This window comes from Nicotiana tabacum, chromosome 10 (assembly GCF_000715075.1).
Source record: "Nicotiana tabacum cultivar K326 chromosome 10, ASM71507v2, whole genome shotgun sequence".
Taxonomy (NCBI): domain Eukaryota; kingdom Viridiplantae; phylum Streptophyta; class Magnoliopsida; order Solanales; family Solanaceae; genus Nicotiana; species Nicotiana tabacum.
The window spans coordinates 6,000,895-6,026,174 of NC_134089.1; the positions used below are offsets into that span (position 1 = coordinate 6,000,895).

Genomic DNA, 25,280 nt, shown 5'->3' on the forward strand with positions numbered 1-25,280 from the left:
GTCGGAACACGGACCCGGGTCTGTTTGCTCAAAATATTGACCAAAGTCAACCATAATCAAATTTTAACTCTAGAAATTCATTTTCTCATATTTTCACATAAAACGACTTTCCGGAAATAGGTTCGGACCACATACGAAAATTGAGGTAAGGTAAAAAGGAGGTTTTAAGGCCTCGGAACACATGATTTATTTCTAAAACAAGTGATGACCTTTCGGGTCATCACACCTACTGCGCTTAAGCCACTAAATACGTTATTCAATTACACTATTTTTTTTCTCTCTCTATTTTGATACATGTCATTCTCTTCCCTCATTCCCTAAAAATACGATGCTCAATCTCAAAATTCCTCTCACCCACATCACTTACCATTAGTCACAAACAATGATTTTGCCTGGATTCCATGTGAGATTCAGTGAAGAATTTCACAACTTATCTGTAGTAAAGAATTGATGATCAAGAAAGCTGTGGAAAATTCAAAAGAAAAAGAAATCAGACTAGTAGAAACTGGTGATGGGAAAAATAGAGCGATTAAAATCAATTGTGTTGCTGGTGCTAATTTTGCAATAGGAAAATCAAGAGCAGGAAAATAAGACAACGACCCACTTGATTTAATCAATGAGGAATACTTCAAACCAGAAAAGCAAGAAGAGGAAGATAAAGAAGAGGCTAAAAGGGAAAAGAAGAAGGTGAAAATGAGCATTTTTTTTAGGAACAAATCTCAATTTCAATTGAAGCTTGTTTATCCAAAAGAGTGAAGAAATGTCATAATATTGCAAAAAATTATGACCATTCACAACATGGATTTGTTGTATGGTTCCTTTCCAGAAGGGCCATCAAGTGTATCTGCATTGTGTTCTAGAAATGGGCAAAAGCATTTGCTCGCCATCAGATCTGCCTTCACTCGATAGAGCTCACGACCCAACAAGCCAGCTTTTGCCCGCCATCAAATATGCCTTCACTCGATAGAGCTCGCGATCCAACAAGGAACGTTATTGTTAGAGTTGCAGCCCTAGTGATTCAGGGTTTTTGCTCGACGGCTGATTCGCCGGAAATTAAGGTTTGTTCTTGAACAAAGACGACAGAGTTTGGGGATGAGCTACTTGATTTATGTTAATATATTTCAATGTATTTTCATGTATTTTATTGTATTAATTGTCTTTTTTCCATTGTAATTCAATGTATCTCGCTGTATTTCAATTGTATTCATTGTCTTTTTTTTCATTGTATTTCAATGTATCCCGCTATATTCTATGTATTTCATTGTATTCAATGTCTCGCTATATGCCATGAATGTATTCATATATTTTTTTAATCAATGTATTTATTCAGATGTATTATATAATTTCTTCGAAGATTGCTATGTTTTCGGGGTATTTTTCGGTTGAGAATCTTTTTTATAACTGAAAATACAAAATTTGTGTGTTATAATTGAGTTTATTGAGTTATATTAGGAGTCTATTATGTTAATTGATTCACTTTCCATTTAAAAACAGTGTGATCCCCTGTTTCATGCTGTAAATACAATCGAATACAATAATCTGTCCAACTGTAATTATAGGTGTTTATCGGGCGGGCTGGGATGGGCTGAACGGGAAAACCCCCAGCTCGTTCGGTTAGCGGGCTGGGAAAACGGGCTACTGGCGGGTTGGGAAATTTCGGGGTTTTTAGGGCCCGTACGTGTTTGGGCTAAGTGGGTTTGGGCAGTCCGGGCTACAGTTTTTTTTAAATTAAATTTTATTTTTCTTATTCAATGTTATTGATAGTTAAGTATTTGCAAACTTTTAAGGGTTAGAATTAAACTTTGAATTTTAAAGTTTAAAGTTTTAAATTTGAAATTTGTATTTTAAAATTGAAAATTTGAAATTAGAAAGTAAGTGGCTACAAAAAATTATTTAATAAGACCAATAGGCAATATGTAAGGAACAAACTCCGAAGGCTTTCATTTTATATTTTAATACTTCAAATTAATTTGCAAGTTCTTTTTTTTATTTTTTTATTTTGAACTTGCAAATTAAAAATTTACAATAATTATAAAAAATAAGAAATAGTACATCACATTGTTTTGCATCATTTTTGTAAGTTCTTCCATGTCAACATGAGGTTCTTGGTTTCCGGCATTGGTTGAATCGGAACCATAAACCATTATATCTCTAATTTCTTGGTCCTCCTCTTCGTCTACCTCATCACGCCCTTGATTTCGCCGTTCTGATCTTATCCAATCTCTGATGCACACTAGAATTTTCAAAGCGTTGTTGCCCAATGAATGACAGGTATCTCCTAGCTGCTGTCTTGCTTGGATAAATGCGCTCTCTGATGTGACTGTTGAAATCGGCACATTTAGCACGTCTCGAGTCATGGTCGAAAGAACAGGAAATTGATTTGAGACGCTCCTCCACCAACCCAGCGGTAGAAAATTCTTTGTGAGGGGCTCTGATGACTTTTGCAAGTAGAATTGTAGTTCATTAATATTCCTGCTACTTGTTTGTTGATGCTCTCCTAGTGTAGACCAAATCAGATAATCTTGAACACAATCATCATCATCCATAGTTGTTCCAGATGTTGAAGGAATATTTGCATCTACAACCGAAGAAGCATCAGCAATGTTAGCATAATAATTATATAAAGTTTGTAAATGTGTGTGTAGCTCAAAAATATAAGTGTCAATATTAGGAGTTTCAGTTGGTCCAATATCCATATCATTATATAAAGCTCTAATTAATTGGCGACACTTTGTCATTTTGATAGTAGGGTTTAAAATAACACCAACTAGGTAAATATAGGGAATTGGGTAGAAATACTTTTTAAACTTATCTAGCATAGATTCAACAACAGTAGCATATCCTTCTTTCTGCTTCAAATTATGTAGTAAAAGAGAAATTTCAGCAATATGAACTAAACCATTTGAAATGGTAGGATAATAAGCTCCAGAAAACTCAAGTGTAGCCACATAAAATTTTTGTAAAAATTGTACAACATCATGAATGACATCCCAAGTTTTAGATGTTAACAAACGGTTAGGATCGGTACAATGAGAATTAGCAACTTCAGTTATAGACATTCTATATTTATAATAACATCTTAAGAACAAATAAGTATAATTCCACCTAGTAACTATTTCTTCAGGCACGAGTCTTGGTTTTAGTCCATAGTGTACACATTTTTCCTTAAATGCATTTAATCTAGCATTTCTATTATTTCCTTGAATTACACCTGTCACACCTCCTTTTCACTCCACACTCGCAAGGGCATAAGGGAGTTTTTTCCAATTTAAGTGACAATCGAAACGAGATTATTTTATTTAAAACTCAGAGTCGCCACTTGGAATAATTTATGGTGTCCTAATCCCGAATCAAGGAAGATTGACTCTGTTTTCAGTCTGCGAACACAAAAATCCGGGTAAGGAATTCTGTTAACTCAGGAGAAGGTGTTAGGCATTCCCGAGTTCCGTGGTTTTAGCACGGTCGCTTAACTATTATTATTGGCCTATTTATTTGATTTTAAAACATCTTTGAAACCTATGTGCATTTTATTCCTTCTGAACTGCTTTTAATAAATTAGTGTTACATATTGCGAATCATGTCACGGGAACCGTACCCATGATCTACAACATGTTTATTTTACAAACAAGATTAAATGTGGTCGAGTCACATAAAATGTACCCCGGATTTGAAAGTTATGCATCACAACTACGTCATGGGAACCGTACCCATAGCTATGATGATTTTATTATAGCGCGCGTAAAGCAAGCTACGATGTTCTTCAACACATCGTATTAAGCCTAATTTTCAAAGACAAAGTCAATTACTCCTATCTTTTAGCTTAGAACCAAAACCAAAATTTCCACTAGAGTTTGTAAACTGCACCACGCTTCTTTTAATATATTACTTTTTCCATGAGATAAACCAACGAACACATATCTTAGGAGTTAAACTAAGAAAGAAGAAAAGAAAATTATTCTGCTATGCTCATTTCAAGTGGAACATACAAATATCAATCATGAGCATTCGAGCAGTATATTAAAGTTCACGTTATTTATTTACGAAACAGATAAAATATATATGAGTCGAAAGTGACAATCCAGTAGTTTAAACATTCACTGAACTAACAAGCATATAAAAATAAAATAAAAATAAAAAATGAAATAGAAGTGAGAAAATGGACCTTAATAAATCAGCTCCTCCTTTTCAATTTATTGAGGAGGAAACAAAACTCCAAAGATTGCTCAAGACCACGACAAAACTTGCAAATAAATAGCGAATCGCACCAGCAACCTCGAACGAAAACTTCACTGCCTCGACTCGGTTTGGAAGGCAATTTCGGGTGTTAAAGGAGCTAGTTTAGTAGTGAAATTTCAACAAATTTTTATGGCATTTTTTAGCTGGGTTTGGGGCTATTTTAATGTTGTTTTTCACCTATTTTTGTGGGAATTTCAGCTGGTCTCTATGACCGTTAAAGGTTGGTTCCAAGAGCAGATTTTTGCTGATAAACAGGTGCCTTAGATCTGTTTTTGCTGCATTTTTAGAGTGACTTTAGCTGTAGGTTTTGGGTGATTTCAAACCTGATTTTTAGCTGAAATTTACTGCCAAAAGGGTGTTGGTTCGTTGGCATCTGTGGCTGGATTTGGATTTGTTTTTAATGGATTTTACTGCCATTTTTTGCGGGAGATGGAACTTGTTTTTGTTAAGATATGGAAAGGGGGTCAAGGCTCGGGGTTCTTTAGGATTTTGCTGAAGCTTAGGTCTGTTGCTTGGAAATGGAGAAGAAGAGTATTCAGGAGAGTGGGTCTGTTTTTTGTGAGAAGCTGCACTAATTTCAGTCCCTTTTTTGTATATCAGGCGTCTTCTCTTTTTCTTGTCCTCTCTTTTCAGCTCCTCTATATAGGCAGTAGAAAATGCCCCCTTGGATTCACAAATGCCCTTTCAATAATTTTTAATTAACTCCACTTAACTTAGTTCTTTAAATTAATTAGTAGTGTATTTTTCTAAACCCTACCACTATGGGAAGCTTCCTAAATTAGGTATAAACCTCTTATTTTATTTATTTTGTTTTTTTTTAAAATAAAATCTAAATTAATTCTTAACCCCAAATTATCCTAGAAAATTGAATTAGTTAACCTAATAATTATTACAACTAATTAAAGAAAAACCAACAAAATTCAAATCTAAAAATTGAATAATGCAAAATAAACTATTTTTTGTGATTTTTCTATTTTTTTTTGTAAAGCAGATAGATTACTAACTGATTTAAAAATGCAAAATTAAATCCTAAATGCAAATACAACATATTTTTTTGTATTTTCAAGATTATGTAAAAATAAAAATAAAGTACTATTTTTGTATATTTTTATTTAAATTTATGAAAGACGCGTAAGCTAAAATATTTTTTTTTTGTAATTTTCCGCTTTTATGACGAAAATAAAGTAAAGAAGCCAAAAATAGTTGAAATAGCTATATTAGGCCTACATTAAATATTTACATGCTAAAATATAAAATATCTTGGGGATGGTCAAAAATCACATGTCTACATTACCACCAGATCTCCTAGCTAAAGTAATTTCATCTCTAAATAATTCAAGGTCACTCTTCACAATCAAATTATAAATATGACATGCACATCTAACATGAAATATTTTAGGAAGTGGTGGGTGTAGATGCAATTTTAATATTGTAATAGCAGCATTGTTGTAAGAAGCATTATCAAATGACATACACAAAACTTTTTCTGCAAGATTATAAAATATAGCAACTTCATGTATAGTATTACTTATAAATGCACTAGTATGACTTTGATCTTCATCATATTTAAAAGCAATAATACGTTTTTGCATACAAAAATTATCATATATCCAATGACATGTAACAGTCAAATAATCATTTCCATTTATAGCACGACCAATATCAGAAGTAAGAGAAACTTTACAAGGAAGACTTGCGAACAAATAACGTATCTATGTCTGATATTGTCTAAAAAGCCTAAAGATATCAGCTCTACAAGTACTTCTAGGAATACCTTTAAATATAGGGTTATAAATTCTTTGAATATAAGTAAAATGATACGGTGAAGAAACAAAACTAAAAGGTAAACAACATAAAACAATCATTTTAGATAATTCTTCCCGATCTTTCTTAATATCGTATTTCCCAAATAACCCCCAGTACTCTGGTTAAGTTTTTGTTGCCCAGATGACTCATCTACTCCCCAATCAAGAGGGTGTTTCTTTTCCATATGCCTACGAAGTTGACCCGTTCCCCCTCCTTTATCGGGCTCATGTTTATGATGTTCACTACAAATTTTACATTTTACATAATTTTTTTGATCTTCTAGTCTTTCAAAAAACATCCAACACTTACTTCTTAATTGTCGATTCTTCTTAAAAGGGAGAGGAGGCCTACTTGTTGCACCCCTAACATTTTGAGTTCGACTAGCATTACCAGGTGTAGGTGATGGTGTTTCAAGATTATCGGGTGATTGAATATCATCTAAATCATCATCTACACCAAAATTTTCTTGCATTCGCTCATAATCTACATTTAAATTTTTAGGTGAACTTTTAGAAATATGTGTAAAGCTACTAGAAGGACCAACACCACCTTTTGTTCTTTTGGAAGTTTTCTTACTACCACCTCTACTAGTGCACGCTTTTTTGGCCGCTCTAAGTAAATCCATTATGTAAATTAAAGTAAGAAATTAAATTAAATAATTCTAAATAATAAAATAAGTGTATGCCAAATAAGAGAAAGAGATGGAACGAGTGTACCGGGATTCCGGATGCCGCATTAATTTTAAATTTTTGATATCAAAAATCAAACTTCAATTGATAGACTGAAACTTGATAGTTGATACTTTATACTTGAATACTTGATACCACACTTCACTTGAATACTTTATACTTGATAGTAATAATTTTGTAATGGCTAAACTAAATAATTGATGAAACTTGAAATAATAAATAATTGAGAATTTGAGATTTGAGAATTTAAGAACTATAATATCAGGAGAGACTTGAGACTTGAGAGAGAATTAAAGTAGTAAGAGAGTGAATTATGAGAAAAATGAGGAAGAAGGGGGGCTATTTATAGATTTTAAAAGATTAAAAATATATTTTTTCAATTATTAGAGGCGGGAGGGCTATATTTTTAATTGGGGGGGGGGGGGAGGGGGGGCAAATGGCCATTTTTGCAAAATCTGGTCGTTCCCCAACTGTCATTTCTCAATTTGACCGTTGGGAACGGTCCAATTAATTTAAAAAAAAAAAATTCCAACGGTAATCGGGCTGCAGCTCGTTAACAATCCGTTAACGGATGACGGGTTACGCGGGTTCGGTGCCCCGTTAAGCTGAACGTGTTCGTCCAAAACCCGGTCCCCCACCAACCCGTCCCAGCCGCCCTATATGCTACAGTACCGGGATGAACCGGGCTGACCTGGGTTGAAGCGGGTTGAAAACGGGACAGCTCGGCCTGATTAACAGGTTTAGCTGTAATCCCATATTTTACGTCATGAATACAGTTGAATACAACAACTAATTGTTGGACTTCCATGATTCACGCCTATTTTTGCTACTGTATTTATGAATACAATAGCTTAAATACATCTAATATATCTTATAACAACAAAAAATGTATCTACAATCCGTAATATAACAAATGGTATCTATAGATAGCTAATTACCACAAAAAGATAGTGCTTTATGAAAATTTCTCTAAATTAAAATAACTATTACAAAAAATCAAAATAAGAAAATTAAAGATAATATCATAAACCAGAAGTGATATTATTATGAAGAGAAATATGAACAATAACATGGAATTATTCACACTATTGCGCGGTTTGCAGTTGGTTCTTCAATACAACTTCCAGCCTTTGGAAGTAAAAATGGATGCAAAGGTAGTCATTACTTCACTTTATAACAAACTCACTCACTTATCTCCCCTTATTACTGATTGCAGGTACTTCCTACGCATGCTAAATGAGCCTACTGTTACGCATATTTACAGGGAGCAAAACATGATCGCTGACCAACTAGCAAAATATGGTACCACCCTAACGGATACTACTATGCTGCTTTTGCTATCACCACCGTCCGTTGCACTAGATGCATACCAAGCAGACCTAAATGGCGTAACTACTAAATGGCGTAACTACTAAAATATGGTACCACCACACGCACTGACAACTGTTAGTCCTCCAGACACCACTAGTCAGAATCTCCTTAGAGATTCCCCTTTAGTTTTTATCTACTATGTAACTCTAGCCACTGGCTCCATGTAATAGTTTATTATCTAATACTCCCTCCGTTTCAATTTATGTGAACCTGTTTGACTGGGCACGGAGTTTAAGAAAAAATGAAGATTTTTGGAATTTGTGGTCCTAAACAAGTTAAAAGGGGACCCACAGTATTTGTGTGGTTATAAAAGAGTCTCATTAAGGGTAGAATTGTAAGTTTAAACTAAATTGTTACCAAATTTAGAAAGTGGTCATTCTTTTTGAAATGGACCAAAAAGGAAATATGTTCACATAAACTGGAACAGAGGGAGTATAAGTTATCTTTCTTGACCGGGAAAAAAAAAATTATCCGAAAGGAAAAAATTATTCGGGTCGCCAGGGGAAAAAACTATAAGGTTCGGGTTCGACCATGTTGAAACGGGTGCAATCCCCACTCATAAATAGGAAAGCGAGGGAACTCTAAAATCCGCGAGGCGGCAAAATTACCAAATTTATTGAAACATAGAACTCTGCATCTCCTTCGCGCTCTCTCTCTCTCTCTCTCTCTCTCTCTCTCTCACACACACACACACACACACATACACACACGAACTCCACATATTACTTATAGAAAATCCATAAGTAACCGTTGGGCGCTTGCAATCACTAAATCTCTCTCTCATTCCCTGCAGCTTCTCTGAATCGCACTTTCAGCTTCTCGTTGTTCAGAAGTTTTCCGGAGAGTTGTTGTTGGTAATTGATGTTGTTATTTTGAATCTACAGCATTGATTTTATCAGTATTTGAGATATCTGTTAATTACTTGAAAACATGAAAATTACTAGATGCATTTTGAAGTGATTGATGTGTGAATTATAGTCAAATTGAAGTTGTAATTAACGTAGTCATAGAAACATCAATGCCGATTTGTAGTGGAATCCGCAATCAATAGCCGATTTTTACGTGCACTAAACATGTTTGTAGGTATGTCCTTATAACAAATTCATGATTGCTTTATACCTTGATATTCCTAAACTACCAGGTTTGTAAACTTGCGAATTAAACTGTAAAGTAATTGTATGTCAAAAGCTAAATATGTTATTGGCAGATCTATTGACATGTCGAACTCAACGCATTTGGCTCGAATATGAAATTAAATGGAGTGTATATTTCAGAGTCCACTCTCTTGACTCTAATTTCATTATTCTGAATTTGAATTTGCTGCTGCACATGTTTATGCTTATCTCATAACTAATGCTTATGTGCAGGTTGAAAGTTGCTCTGCATTCTCTTCTAATGACATTTTGGTAATTCCGAGTTGCAGAAATCTTATCGAATGTGATTTTCTCAGCTTCAAAAAAAGGTACGAGATGCATCTCAATTCAATTGTGATTTTCGAAACTATATGGCTGGCTAGTAGTGTAGTACAGCAGTTGCAAACAACAACTGTATTTCTGTGCTGTTTTAGACAAATTATGAAGTCTGAATAGGGTATTAGTTTAAGCTAATCTTTACGAGGGTTCTGGTATCATGAATATATTGGTGCTCTTTGCAAGTCCTGGTTTATATATTTACCTTTTAGTCTTAATTATGTTTAGTCGAAAACAATGTACATTATAACGTTGTTCCCTTGTTCAAGCTTTTACTACTTGATAAGATTTTGGTGCAGCTCCTGCCTATGAAAAAAGGGGTTTTGTTTAGCTTGTGGGAAGGTTTCCCTTTACGAATTACCATCAGAATTAGTTTGCAAATTCGCCTCATGTTGGTGTTGCGGTGCCAAACCAGTTATTTTGTAATTTAGGAGCCAAGTGTATTGATTGGCATGGAAGAGAATCAATTTTTATTACTCTTTTCTATTCTTGAGGAGAAAATGAGACGTATAAAAATCAACTGAATTTGAATTTCAGTTGGCTAAAGATACACTAACCTGTTGAAGAATTTGATGATCGTCACTAATAGAAATGACCACCCTAAGTATCAGCTACAAGTAATCAATTATCATCTCATTTACTTATGCTACAATTTACTTACAAGTTAGACAATACCTATCTTTCTTTCCTAAGGTTTAAAACATCATGGTACTGATTACTGAATGTTGCTAGCTTGTTCAGCCTAGGTGGCTGCCTGCTGATTCAGTAGGACACTGCTCCCTAGTTTTCATCTGGCTTTCCTTTAGTCCTACTCAATCTGCTGGCTGGAAAATGCAACCGTGCCATCAGTGGTCTTGGTGCTCGTGTCTTCTTGTCAAAACCCCTCACACAAACAAACCCTGTGAAATAAAGTACTTGATCAGAAAGCAAATAAAGGGTGTTGCAGTAAAGGAATAACACTTCTTCCTCTTAATGACCTGAATGATTACTATTCCTCAAAATTTTGTTTTTATTATTTGTCCTGAGAGTGTAGAAGGAAAGCATGAAACTTGCCAACATGCTTTTTGATGCTGAGCAAGTTGTAATACATTCTTTTGGATGCCAAAGGTATCTAATTGTGCCGTTTCTTATGTGGGAGTCATCATTCCGAAGAAGGATTGAATGATGATTATGGGCTTAATAAAAAAGAAAAAGTTGATTGATGGAAACCTAACTGGTACACATTATGTGTAATTGTTGAGAGAATGGTTCAAAGTTCACTTTTCAGATTTTCATATGCACATCTATGTCTGTGTTTACTCTTATTACTGTATGTCACTCCTTTTTCAAGTGTATACATGTGTTCTGGCCCTGCTCCATAGTCAAAAGTAGAGGAGACAGGGCTGATTGGCTGAAGGGAATACAGATTTTTCTATTCGAAAGATGGACTAGAACCAAGATAACATGTTCATAGATGATCGTAAAAAGATAAGCTGATTGCATTAATCGGTCATAAACAGATCGGATGAAGAAGCAAGTATTATCAACATATCTGCAAATAAGACTCTGGTTTCAACTTTCTCTCGAACCATCATGTCAGATATCCTTGATGACTCACTCATACCAAATGGTAAACCTTGGGAGGTTCTACAATTATTTCTATATAAGTTGTATAAACTTGTTCTCCCAGATTATTTTTTTCCTAGTTTCAAGCTTTGTTCTGATGCTGAATGTTTATGCCCGTTTAACTTGATACAGAGTTTTTTTTGAACTTGAATATGGTATTAACATGCACACTTTTCGTTGATGTATTTGGTAGAAATGGATAAGAAGGTAAGACAAGCATTTGGACCTCTGTGGATTTAAGGTTTTCGACTACATACCTCTCCAAAAGCAATGTTGGATACTTTCTGTGGTTAGGCCTGATTAACAAAGAACATATTAATGTTATTTTACTCCCAAATCATTTTAAAAAATAAATGATCATCGTTTAGTTGTCTGTTTACCTTTAAATATTGTTGGTATAGAGGTTCCAAAGTAAACTGTTCGCCGTGGCAGATTCCATAGCCAATCTCGTGGGACGTCAATTGGGTTGAGGCTGGAGTCATGGTCCGCAAACACCTGAGAAATAAGAAAAATGCTATTAAATGGTAAAATGCTTATCTTTGACATGTTCGAGTGATGAGCTTAAAGTCGGCTGTATTCACCTCGTTAACTTGAAAGTATGTACCGTTGAGCGGAAAGCTTCCTCTCATTGCCGTTCGACACGGTATCTGTTAGAAAAGTATATATAGAAATGATTAGAATTCTCAGACCGCTTTCCCATGACAAGCATTATAGTTAGTTTGCTCTTTCTTTACCAGAATTGTTCCTCTCACTGTTTGAGAATGTGCTTCACGTAGGCTGTTGCATGCAAAACACGTTTCATCATCACATAGCCTACCAGCTTCTTGGGAGTTGCACTTTATTGCAGGTGGATGAATAGAATCTGCTGTTTCACCTGAGATGGAATTGGTACATGACGGAGAATAAGTTATTTTTGAAAGCCTGAGGAAGAGTTAACCTATTTCACCAAATTACCCTCTACCACTGTAACACAAGCTACTAATGAGATTGGAACCTGGACTTGCATAGTTAGCTATGTGCAATTGTTCCTTACAAACATGAGTCATCTAATTCATCAGTTTTAGGGTTAAAATAGCCGGAAGCGAATGCTTTGCCTTTAGTTCTTTCGAAACATCTCCTCCTATGTATTACATTACATTAATCTTACCAGGTGTCCATATTGCCAGAAGATAGGAGCATGGATCATCTGGTTCTCTTTTGTCGAACTGCAACATGAAAAGATGCAATTATTGGGAGGATTAATTTCAATATCAGCTTACGTGCTGCTTATATATAAATATTAAACTGATGTAGTATCACTGACCCCTTCTAGGAGAGGATGAGAATCTGAAAGTTCATATCTGTGGATGGAGAAACAATTGATAGTAAGTGCAAACAAATTTAGAAGAACTGTATGAAATAATAGGCTACCCTCCCATATTGGTTATCTATCAGAAGTTATTGCACATCTTTACTTTATTTTATGATGTAGATATCAGGAGCATGCACTTACACTTGATGTTCAGTTCTGAGCCGGCTTATATGCTTAAGTTTAGGCACGGGAATCGACGCAGCTTCTGGAGTTAAAGCGACCAAGGCTTTTGACATTTCTACCTGTTGAAGCTCCATATTGTTTTCCATAAATTTCTTCACATTTTGAGTGAACTCTGCCATATTCAATGTAATTGTAGGAATTTCATTAGGATCTTCAAAGTAAGCATCTTCAATGTCAACTTCGGGAGCATTTTGCTCTGGCTCAGGTGAGGCAGGCTCTTCTACAATGGGCTCTGGTGTTGCCGGCACTTCAATAATAGGTGCGGAGTTGATCAATTTGGAATGCTCTAATGGTGTTTGATCAGCCTGAGGTAAGGGCAGCAGCAGTTGGCTGAAGTTCTGGAATGGATTCTGGCCAGCTGCTTTGTTTTCTGTTGCACTCACAATGCTTTTCTCTTCTGGTGCTGGAAGGGCAAGCCTTGCGCTGAATGAGGAATGTGTCAAATACCATATGTGAAACACAATGCATTCAATCTTTAGACTAGTAAATTGCTAATCTAATTGTAAGGTATTACTGAATGTGCTGACCATAAGGGTATTGGCTTGAGTTTGGAAGTTGAGATGTGGCAGTTCTATCTTGTACCAGAAGAAATCAGTGAATATTAAAGTTTCTATTGAAGTTGCTTCATCACTGAGTGACTGACCAATTTGTCAAATGGTTCATTTTTGAGTTTAAGTGCTGGTGGATTAGCTTAAATGCAAAATTGTGTTGCCTAAGTAGATTCGTCAAATTTTGTTTCAGTGGCCACAATTCTGGAACTATGATTCTTTGGTTTAGGTGTAGAAAAGCTTGAGAAGAACTAATAAAGATGGACATACATGAGATAAATTAATTCTTGCAAGAAAGTATATAGACTAATAGGCAAACCTTGCAAAAGCACTTGCGAAGTGTCTACATTCTCCTCTCAATGGACATGCATTGCAGTTGGGTTTGCTTTTTGTACAGAAGACCTGACAAAGTAGCAAATGAATTTGATTTAAACTGTGATTGCACATATACACCAGTTTTAGGGGAGAGTAACGTATTGGCATACCTTTCCAAAAGTGATCATATGGTAATGCAACTCATATCTGTAATCAAGTAGGGTTTGACTCAGTAAATGCATCACTTGATTAGAGGAAAAAGTATTTTTCTATTTTAAGTATTATGCATGTATATAATTTATTATTCCCTTTGCACAAATCAACTACCTGAATCTACAAGTCTGTCACACACATCTCTGCACTTTCTTACATCAAAATCTTTTCTTCCACTATGCAGTATACTGTTATAATTGGATCATTTACATTTAATAGCAAATTAGTGCTTGTTGCTCAGGCCTGGGAAAAATTGTTTTTCGAGAAAAGAATGTTACTTACAATGTTCTCTGATCGAGCTTGCAGAGACGTGGCCAGAGGTACTTTTGAATTGACTCCAGCACCGGGTACCTGTAGAAAAGGCAGAGTTAGACTATGTAGGCAATTTTGGAAAGTTTACGTAGAAAGATACTCACAGTTCCAGTAGATGCAACTGTAGCGACTCCGGCAGTGGCTGCAGGGGCACCCATCCCAGTCTAACAGCTATACGGCCAACGTTTGTGTCGACCTTGTTAAAGGACAAGAAGGCATTAGTGGGAACACATGGCTATTTTTCATATTAATTACCTCTTCAAAAATTGGTTGCGAAATCTTACAGGGAAAGCAAGGTGGTGAAGTGTTAATAGTCGCACACACTCTACGCTCTTCAGGCCCAAGCCCCTGATGCTTAATAGATACTCTCTGAGACCATGCATGTGTATTTGTTTAGTCGGTGAACAATAGTTTGATAAACATTGAGAAATTATTTGCTCAATTGCAAGCTTACTTTGCTTTGTCTGGTGGAACGTCTCTCAGCCATTCAAGATCAATACTTCCATGTTCTCTAAAAATCCGATTAAGGAAATCCTGCAATTGTTCATTTCTTTTCATTGAGCAATTTCTTAGGATTTCAGGAATTACTGTAATAGATGAATGAAGGTGGATTTGAAAAGAATTAGGTTATTCATTGCAATTTTCATATGTGTACCTTGATTCTCTCTGCTAGCATATTGTTCATTCCCCGTTCTCTGATGGTATGGGCTATCTCATTGACATCTGCACACCTCACTGCTTCCCAGTCCAGTGAATCCATTGTGTTTGCTGTCCTTTCTCTTTTCTTACCATTGTTCTGAGCCTGTAACCTTAAACTGTCCCAGTCAACATTCTGTTTCTCTTTTCCTGGGCGTTCCTTTTTTGCTTTAGTATTGTCATTTGCTCTGTCTAATGTGCTATCCGCATGATGTTTTTTGTTGTTTGAATTTGACTTCAAAGCTATGTGCTCAGACTTGCATGAATCGACAACTACACTGACCTCCTCTCTGACATCTACAATGGCTTCTGAAAATGTTGGTGCTTCTGCTACTCGCTGCATATTGTAGTTGCTCTCTTCAATTTGAATTTGTAGCTCAAAGTTGGCTACTGGATCATCAATTGTTGCTATGTCCACCTTGTTTTCATGGTGATTGCGTGAGATTTTAGCCTCACTCATCTCTTCATACAGTGCTTGATTTGTAGATTCTGCTGATAATTTACTTTGTTCAAGTGCACTGAGTTTCCTTGAGAGATCTGGAAATTTTGCAGCTTCTTCCAAGTTGTCTTTGCACTTGGTTCCTTGTGCTCCTACATTAGGCATCAGGCATGAGTCCAAATAGCTACGAGGACAGACATTTTCTAGTGAGCCTTTGTGATTCTCCTCATCCTTCTGGAAGTGTGAACAACATGTCACATGTAGTTGGCCATGTACATCTGTTTCTGGTAAGATATTTTCACTTTTCTGATCCTGGACTCCATGTGATTTCGAAGTTCCTGCCATCTGTAGTAACTTCAAAAATGATGTGGAGCCAGAAAAGTTGCTTGATTCAGTTCCTTCCAAAGTTTGAACAACCGGAAAGTTCACAGAATTTTGAGAAGAAAGTACAGAATTCTGAGAAGAGAGCAAATCGTCTGGTCCTATTTGATCCTCCAAAAAACTTGTTGCTGCATTAGCTGTAGCCGATCCATACATTGCTGGTTCATGATGCACACATGAACTTTCTCTAGAAGAACCAGGTTGCTGCGATATGGAATTTTCAGTTGGACTAGTGCAGTTAGTGCTATTTTCACTTGATTCAATGCTGTTAACAACTGTTTTTTCACCATTTGACTCTGCACTGGAGATTCTCAAGAAATCCTGACCAAGAGTCGGTGGACTTGATTGATCATCGTGCCATCCAATTGTATCATCAGGCTCCAGGCCACTCACTTCAGGTTCTTCAATTATGATCCCTGTTCTCTCTTCATGCTTTTCAGTACCAGCTTTTGACTTAAGAGGGAACTGAGCAGCAAGCGACATGAATGCCGAGCTAAAAAGCAGATAAAATGCTTTATTGGAACTCAATATTTTAAATATCTTATGGATATACCAGAAAAGGGAGAAATTAAAAAAGAAACTGTGGTGTAAAGTCCAGCTTACCTAGAAAGGTGGTCTGAGACATTCTGCGTCAGGAAAACTCCAACTACAGAGTCTACAACAGATCCCTTCCAAGGAGAGAATCGCCTGTCTCCTGGCTCACCGAAAAATAGGAAATGGTCAATGACACCAAAGATGACAATGTTACATGTACATCTTGCTTGTTCCTGGTATGGCCCTTTGTGAAATAAAGTTTTCTAGAGGACAAAGGAAAAACAACAAGGTAACATGGAATCTCGTTTAAGGTTGATGGATTGGTGTGCAATCCTAGTGTTAAGCTGATCATGGCTTCTATTGGTATGACACGGGTTTAGTTGCAGGTTGTTTTGCATCAAAATTAAATCTATTATCTTAATAGTTTGCTGATATTATATGATTAATGTGTAGCGATCTAATACTTTTGCAGATGAAGATATAGGGACAGGCTTGCTTCTTCCATCATATTCCCCTTTCTCTTTACGGGACTGTACATGTGTATAGAAACGTGTCAGGCTGGATTTTAGGTTTCTTTCTTGACCTTGCAGGTGCATCTGTGTTTGTCAGGTTGGAATCCTTGGATTAACTTATTGCTAGTGCATCTTCATAATACAAGTTGGTTTCAAGTGATAGTTTGTGTTACTTCCAATCCATCTGACCATCCTATTTAGACTAGCAATTTTTTTTTTATTGTTGACTGCTTTTCTTTTTTATTTATTGTTGACTGCTTTTCTAATCAAACGAATCTAGCTGGGGGTATGCTTATTTGATAGCCACTATAAAGATGTGAAAGCTATGTACACTTACCTTGAACAAGACGCATCCGTGCGACAAATGAGTCTACTCGTCCATGAAACACTCCGCGTTCTTCTTCCCACCATTTTGCCTTATCTTCATCTGTACCATCAATGCCTTCACTATTTATATCTTGCAGCAGAAGCTTCCATACCCTAGTGGTCTCATCATCAAGGTCAACCTTGGGCCGCGGTTTCCGTCTTCTAATGAATGATCCTGCAAAAGGGACAATACTTCCATCTCTTCGATAAATAACAAGGGCATTTTCTGTTTGAAACTTATTCTGGTAGGTGATTTCCCCATATTGATATTGATCTTGGATGCTTTCTCTATTTAAATCAAGATACTGTAAGCGTTCGGCAATTTCGTCAACTGGGGACCTCCATGTTATAGCTGGTAGGAAACCTGCATCCAATTTTGAGCAATTAAGGTCCACATCTTATTTGATAGGTTATGCAAAAGTTAAGAATATAGCTTGAACTACCCCTTGCATTTGTTGTGAATTGTTGTTGAGCATACATATAGGATGCTGTGGAACTGACTAGGATGCTTCTCTTTGACCGCTTTTTTGTTTTCATTATTGCACGGGTGTCAGCAACTAGGGCTTCCATGCATGTATTAGGCTGATCTGAATATCTTTCTCCAAATTCAGATATCGATGCTTCTTTGGCAGGAGTTGTAGGAAAGTGTTTACAAATTTCAAGCAGTGATGCTAAGTCACGTACTTTACTTATGCCTTTTGATCTTTTTCTTCTTAACCCCTCTGCTTCTACAAATGCTGGTACACGTTCGGGACTCCACATTCTATTATTAGCTTTGTCATTTGCAGACGTACTGGCTTGGGAAAGACCAATGTTGCACTGAGACAAAGACAGATAGTTAGTTTCACATGTAAACGGCTTAGCATAAGATGTTGCTGTGGGATGGCCCTTTTCTGTTCTCTTTTTCTTGTAAATTGTAGGAAAATGCATCCCTTGTGTACTGTGAGCATAAGGTTCATTTGCTGGGAGGATTGCTTGATATGCCTGCATGGAGTTGAAGTAGGCTCCCTTGACATTTGTGCTGTAAAGTTCTGCTTCATTAGTTCTAAAAGAATGTTGTCTTTTCAAGGCTCTTTCTGGTGTTTCCTGGATCAAGCATGCGCTGCTGCTACAGTTGGAATCATACAGATTCTTTGGTGTCATTTCTGAAATGCTTGCCTGTTTATCATGAGTTTCATCTGAGAAAATGATTTTACACTTTCCTCTGGAACATGCGATGTCATAAACTGTGCCCAATTCTGTCTTTCCTGTTGTGACTTCAATATCCTTTCCAAGATGTACACTAGAACGGGATTGATTCTCATGCAAGTCCTCCACAGTTGAAGAGGGCCAGTGTGAAGAGCTTTCATCACTTAATCTGCTTTCTGAGTCAAAATTCAGTGGTCTCCTGCAGGATCTTCTTGGACGAGAAATATTTGGTGGATCAATTGTTTCATCTTCGGCAGGATTTGGTGCGGGCTTGTTAACTTTATTTCTTCTGACATACCTCCTCTTTGCTCTTTGGATTTCTCTGGAACTAGGAAGTTGGCTCTGGGGACAAGTCATACCGTCTACCTTGTCTGAGGGTGTGCCTGGAGGTTCCTCAACCTTGTTCCTTCGGATATATTTCCTCTTTTCTCCTGTTGTTTCCTTTGAACTATGCTGCTGGTTTTTTTCTGGTTTAGGAGTCCTTTTAGGCTGGCCTTCAATTACCACTTTAGGCCGGTGTTTCTTCCTTCTTCGTTTCTGCTGTGGTGTATTATTCTGTTCAGCATCCTGTTCATCCGCCTTGTCAGGCTTGTGACTCCCCTGCACCTCTGATATGTTCAACACCAGCCCTGACTGCTCTTTCTTCTGTTGAGGATCATTTGCTTGTGCTCTCTTTAATGTATCTTCACATGACTGCATGTGGCTTAGTAGCGGTGTCTTGTTAATATCTAGATTTAACTCATCAGATGCTCGGCCCCCTTTGTTCTTGCTCTGGTCTGGTGTTATTGGTTCAAACTGGACAGCATTGTTGCTTCTCAAGACTTCATCTGCTGGTGAATTCAGGTTAAAAGGGAATCTCGAGCAAATAGAGCTTCCATCTGCATGATAGGCACCTCTTTCATATTAGTTTATTGAGGAAATCTCAGAATTGGAACAGCAGTTTTTAAAGATTCTTGTTGAGTATGCTAAGCCCTTCCAGGGTAGGGGCACCTCTTTCATGTTAGTTTATTGAGGAAATCTCAGAATTGAAACAACACTTTCTAAAGATTCTAGTTGAGTATGCTAAGCCATGAAAATATCTTTTGATGTTTGGCTGAATTAATGTTTAACACAGTAGAACATAACACAACAATGTCGAAGCGGGTACCACATGTCTCAAAAAATTAACTGTTAAGAATATCAGGACAAATGAGAAATCACTTATTGAGTAGCACACTATTAGAGAAAGCACGTCACTGTTTGTTTCACCTCTGATTTTAGTGAAGGTACCTTTCTGTAGTCTGTTTTGGAACTTTATCAGGCATTTACTAGGATGTATAACTAAATGCTAGATAGCTTGTCCATGAGCAACCAAATTGCTCATAAAAAATTGTAAGTTATAGATGTCAGCTTGATTTACCTAAACCAGAACTGATCAATGATCTTATTCTATTTCATTCTCTATCCTTTTGCAGGTCTTAGTTATCCAAGGAATGTGATTTTCATTATTTGGAAGTTTCTCCAGGCATTATGCATTTCTATTATTATGTCATAACTACGAGTGAATGAATACTTTAAATTCTTTACCTGCATTTTCAGTGGCGGATGTGGATCCAGCAGCATGTGCTAGTGCCAAGAGATGTCCGAAGGACACATTGCTCCATTTGTCTACATCATCAGTAGAGAGGTTATTATACATATTGCTGTCTCCATATATTTTGGATTTTGTGCCTGGTGCTGCTTCCCAAGTGTCAAAATACTCTGTTACTGAATTTGTCGAACCACGACATGCAACCACGTGTCGACCTTCAGGTTCTTGCAAGAAACTCCTCAATTCTGGCTGGTTCACTTGGCTTAGACCTTGCCCTTGTGAAATTCTTTTCAACTCCAGCCCATTTTCTTGAGCTAGCTGATTTTGTTGCCTATTCCCACATATTGGTGCCAAACTTGGTTTTGCTGGAGTTGTTGGAAACCATGAATTGGAAATCTGAAAATCTTCTGTTTGTGGAATTGAGCTTCTTTGCCTTCCCTCCATGCTGCAGCGACAGACTTGGTAAAAATCCAAATTTTCTGCCTTTATTTTACTTTATTTGGATAAAATGTTAGACAGTTTTTTTTGCAGGGATAACCTCAAAGTAGTCTCATAGAAAAGAAAAAAATAAGGAAAAAAAAGGCAGGGCTTATACAAGGTATAATAATAAACTGCTTCAGCCGGGGAACTGTTTTATGAAATCATCCTGCAAAACAAAACTGTATAAGACACAGAAATTAAAAATGAATTTGTAGGAAGAGAAACAGAATATCTGAAACTTTCCAAAAACATAATTTTTAAGACACCCTTAATTGAACCGAATAAGTGTTTTCAGCTCAGATCTCAAAAAGACGAGCCTATATATCTACTTATCCTGCCATGATGGAGACAGTGAATGGAGGATAAAAACAGAAAGTAAATTCTTTAACTCACCAGAAATTTCATTTTCATTAATTTAAGATATAAATGAAAAAATTAGGTGTAATCAGTGAAAGATTGTAGCAATCTGACTGAAAAAACAAAATTTGCATAAAATCTTTGATCATTTTACCAAGAAATGCTGCTTATTTTCTGCAACTTTCTTATCTAAAAATTAGAGAAAATTCACATTTAATTGGATAAGAAGAGTGGTTAAAATTTGGGAGCTTAGTAAATTTTTACTGACCTGAGGAAATGGAATACCGCCGGAGATCTCACAGAGGCAGTGGACGGCAAAGAGAAACTGAAACTGAGTATTCCATAAAGGGGAGGGAGAAAGTAGGAAAGAAGCCAAAACAGAAATACCAGTGCTTTAATTCCGAGACTGAGATAAAGCTCTTTGAGAAACTGGTAACTTCTTTTCCCGGTAAACTATTAAAAATCCATTGTTTTATTCTCTGTATTTTATTGTATGTGTAAGCCAATATATAGTGTGAAGAAATTTTTACTCAGACGTGATATTTACATCAAACTATAGATACTATTTTACATAATTGAAATGTGTAAGACACATGTAATTTGACTCAGTGACATGAATGTACGTAAAAAGGTACGTAAATTGACGTGAAAGAGATGCAATTCCACGCCTTCATGTCGTGAAGTCAGTCATTGATGTTTGCATTAAGATAAGTTGCTTGCATTATCCCTTAAAATGTGTTTTTTCTATTATGCGTAAATACAAAATACTTCGTGTATTGGAATACCTTTTTTTCGATAAACATATACATAAAAAGCACATATTATATATTTCTTGTTTAAAGAACAGGTGTAATTAAATTTTTTCGCATGCAACATACGTACTTTTATTTAGGTAGAAACATTAGCCGGGGTGTAAGTAATTCTGCAATCAAACAGCTAACGTCGGCGTGTGAAGCGGCCAAAGAAGACTCGATTCACTTGGGAACCTTTGACGCCGTTAGGGTTTCTGGTAAGTTACAGAATTTTCGGTCCTTATAGTATTAAAAAAATTTCCTAGTTTGCATGAGTTCTCGTCGTTATGGCACCGTTAGTGGTCCCCTTTCAATAGTACAATGTACACTTTTCTAATTAAATCGAGGTTAGGTTGGTAATTTCCATGCTGCATTCGGTGCTTGAGTTTTTATGGATATGATCAGAATGTAGTGGGGTTGTTGTGGAAGGGCAACCGATTCCTTTGGTCTTTATGATGTACAAGATTCGATGATAGTTTTGGTGGGTTTCGTGGGTCCTCCATTCAAAAATTAGTTGATTCAGTTCGTTAGTACGATTACTATTGTTGTTGTCGTTATTGCGCGTTGACGATTGCTTCTATCTTTTTGTCAACTCTCTTTATTTTATTTTAAATAAATTTATATTGTTTAGACGATGTGATAATAATATTTTATTTTTCTTTTGAAAATCTTTACTATTTAGTTTTATCTTTTATTTTGATGTTTAATTAAATGCAAAATTTATATTATTAATTTAACACATTATATATATTAGAGAGGAAACAAAATTAGAATAGTGCCTAAGAACATTTTTGGAGAGCATTTGGTTACTTTTTGTAAAAACTGTATCTTTGAGCTTATTATTTCTTGAGAATTTTTGCTTTTTCAGAAAATAACTCTTTTCTTAAAAATAAATTTTATTTTGGTTCTGAAAATCTGAAAAGGGACTTCTAATCCTAGGCGGAGCAGACTATAAAATCCTTTATGTCTTGATACGTTATGGAGAAATCTGTTTCCCTTTTTCTTTCTTTTTGAATTTTTGTGACGACCTGATCGGTCGTTTTGAGCTCTAGCGTGTCGTTTGGTGATTTGAGGCCTTGAGTAGCTTCACTTCATGTATTATGACCTGTATATATGGTCAGAATTGAATTTCGGGAAGTTTGAAGTTGATTTGGATGGAAAATTCTCAACTCGAAAGCTTTAAGTTGGAAGAGTTGACTAAGGTTTGACTTTTGAGTAAACGATCTTGGAATCGTGATTAGAAGGTTCCAATAGATTCGTATGACGATTTCGGACTTGGGCGTATGTTCGGGTTGAGTATCGGGTCACCTAAGAGCATTTCGACGCTTATTGTGGGAAGTTGGCATTTTAAAAGTTTTAGAAATTCCTAAGTTTGAGTTGAAGTGAACTTTGGTGTTATCGATATCCGTTTGTGATTTCGAGCCTTGGAATAGGTTCGTATTGTAATTTATGACTTGTACGTAAAATTTGGCATCATTATGGGATGTTTAAGTATAATTCAGATGCGTTCGGCAAAGTTGGAAGAAAGGTTTTGGTTGTCGATTCGTAAATTTGATGTTGTTTAACGTGATTTGAAGCTTTGACTAAGTTTGTATCATGTTTTAGGATGTGTTGGTATGGCTAGTACAGGTCTTGGGGGATTTGGGTGCGAATCAGATTGAAATCGGATTGATAATTTAACTTATGGAATTTCTGTGGAGTTCAATTTTGGTGCAACCACACCTGCGAGAAATTGGCTGCAGGTGTGGCGTCGCGAAAGCGATCACAAGGTTGTAGAAGCGGTCCTGAGTTGAGATGGGTAGGCAGGTGCGAGGGAATATCCGCACCTCTGAGCTCGCTGTTGGTCGCATAAGAGGAATAGATGAAGGGGAGGAATTTTCGCAGAAGCGGAGGAATGAATGCAGGTGCAGAGACTTATCCGCAGATGCAAAAGGAGGGAGGCCTTAAAGGAATCGCAGAAGCTAAATTTTGGTTGCACCTGTGGAGCCGCAGAAGCGGTTAAGTGAACCGCATGTGTGAGATGCCTGGGCAGAAGGATTTAATCAAGGGTTTGGAGTTTCTCTCATTTTTGGACATTACAAGCTCGGTAGTTCACTGTTGGCTTGCCTAATGGCGAAGTTGGATGTCGTCACAACCTATAGTAAATTTTGGGTCATAACAATTTTAGTTTTGTTTCTCTTTTGTATTATTGGCTTGCAATTTGAGCATTCTTTTATTCTATTCTATTTTATTTTTTATTTATAGAAAGCATACTATAAAAGATTTGGAACTATTTACGTGAGTTGACTTATAATGAACAACGTTGTGAGTCTATTATAAAAATATTTTATAAAAGAAGATTATATTATGATGATATTATGATTATTATTGTTGTTGTCGTTGTTGACAATTGAGATTTGAGAGCTAAAAGGTATAAAATTGCTAGAACTTTGTCCTATTATAAATAGGAAAAAGCAATGGATAAGTGAATACGCACATGTTTTTTTTAGCCAGTGATAGGCACATGTGACTTGTTAACAAACGATTATTTTAATTTTATCATCTCAAACTTTACCTATATAGTAGTTGACTCCTGAATTGTTGGCACTGACGATCTTCCACGGTTGTATTCGAGAATGATACACTTGTCAGTCGTTGATTGTATAAGGGGTTTCAATAGATAATTTTGAACTACTTTAATTATTATTTTATGTTTTGAATCCGACCAATAAAGATGTGGTGGAATGATAAGTAATCCTTCTTTCTTAAGTAGAGGTCTTGAATTTAATTCTTGGGTATGAGTCGTCTTTGTTAGGAAGTGCTTTACTTTCAAATGTGGAGTTTTCCAGTGCAAATTCAGACTTAATCGGGCCTCAATGCGGATACTAGACACTAAGTGTAAGACCCAAAAAAAAAGTTTTGATTCGAATGTATAAATTCATTTAATATGGTATTAGAGTAGAGAAAGGTCTTGAGTTCGAGACTAATGTCACTTATATCCAAAATGAGCTTTTACTTATTTAGCTCATAAAAAAGAATCAAGTCTTAGGGTACAAGTGTACCTTAAATCTATAATTATGTAATTAAAAGTATGATTTTTCTAACAACTTAAATGTTTTGATGAAAATAATCATATAATTTAGTTATAACGTTAGAGTTAACAAGAAATTTTTTATTTGAGTCTTATTGTCACTCTGAAATAAAAAAAAATATGTTATGTGTTTGATTCATGAATAAGAATTAGAGTAACGTAAAGAGATGCATATAATATAATATAATTAATTTAATATACTTTTACTTAATTATTTTAAATGATTGATTGTACGGACTTATTCCTTGTATACATTTCTGATTTGACGTTGATGAAATCATCTTGACTTAAAATTTAGTCATCTTTTTTGCTTAGATGGCGGATAAAGAGGATTTAGAAACCGTAGTAAATTGGTTTGGAAAAGCATTTGTGTTTTGTTCCTCGAATGATATGTGGTCAAAACAATTACTTGAATCCAACGATTCCCAATGATAGACTGAAGTTTAATCTTTGTTTCCTTAACTTGTACCTTCCATGTCAAGCTCATTTTGAGTGTTTATTCAATTAATAAATGAACATTTATTTTGGACCAAAATAAAAAAGTAAATTGATCACTTATTGTGAACCGAAAAGACTATAAAATTTTCTATTAACACATAAATTCGTACAGCTCAGGCTAAATTGCGTACACACTCAAAATGAGCTTGACATGGAAGGTACAAGTTAAGGAAACAAAGATTAAGAACCCGTTTGGCCATAGATTTTGCCAAAATAAATTTGGATTTTATTTGGTAAACACATGTTTGGCCATAGATTTGCTTACATTTTGGCAAAATCCCAAAATTAGCTCAATAGCTA

At 36.0% G+C, this 25,280-nt stretch overlaps 1 protein-coding gene and 2 long non-coding RNA genes across 6 annotated transcripts; 1 reads left to right on the top strand and 2 right to left on the bottom strand.

Moving 5' to 3' along the window:
* Positions 1-1,917: 1,917 nt before the first annotated feature.
* LOC142164587 (uncharacterized) lies at positions 1,918-4,877 on the bottom strand. Its single transcript, XR_012695337.1, has 2 exons — positions 4,163-4,877; positions 1,918-2,578 (listed from the first exon to the last, which is right to left on the bottom strand). It is a non-coding gene; the product is annotated as an uncharacterized LOC142164587 (long non-coding RNA).
* A 3,944-nt stretch (positions 4,878-8,821) lies between these two features.
* LOC142164588 (uncharacterized) lies at positions 8,822-11,203 on the top strand. Its single transcript, XR_012695338.1, has 3 exons — positions 8,822-8,956; positions 9,470-9,564; positions 11,071-11,203. It is a non-coding gene; the product is annotated as an uncharacterized LOC142164588 (long non-coding RNA).
* On the bottom strand, positions 10,061-21,024 carry LOC107813371 (protein ROS1-like). Of its 4 annotated transcripts, none has more exons than XM_016638633.2 (21): positions 20,890-21,024; positions 20,380-20,430; positions 19,781-20,229; positions 17,470-19,092; positions 16,998-17,390; positions 16,218-16,308; positions 14,754-16,107; positions 14,553-14,632; positions 14,383-14,467; positions 14,203-14,294; positions 14,069-14,137; positions 13,744-13,780; positions 13,578-13,660; positions 12,669-13,133; positions 12,480-12,516; positions 12,324-12,381; positions 11,911-12,050; positions 11,758-11,823; positions 11,557-11,671; positions 11,434-11,472; positions 10,082-10,470 (listed from the first exon to the last, which is right to left on the bottom strand). In XM_016638633.2, the coding sequence occupies exons 3-21, from the start codon at positions 20,226-20,228 to the stop codon at positions 10,352-10,354; spliced, it is 5,394 nt and encodes a 1,797-aa protein (XP_016494119.2). In that variant the 5' UTR covers position 20,229; positions 20,380-20,430; positions 20,890-21,024; the 3' UTR covers positions 10,082-10,351.
* Between the last annotated feature and the right edge of the window lie 4,256 nt (positions 21,025-25,280).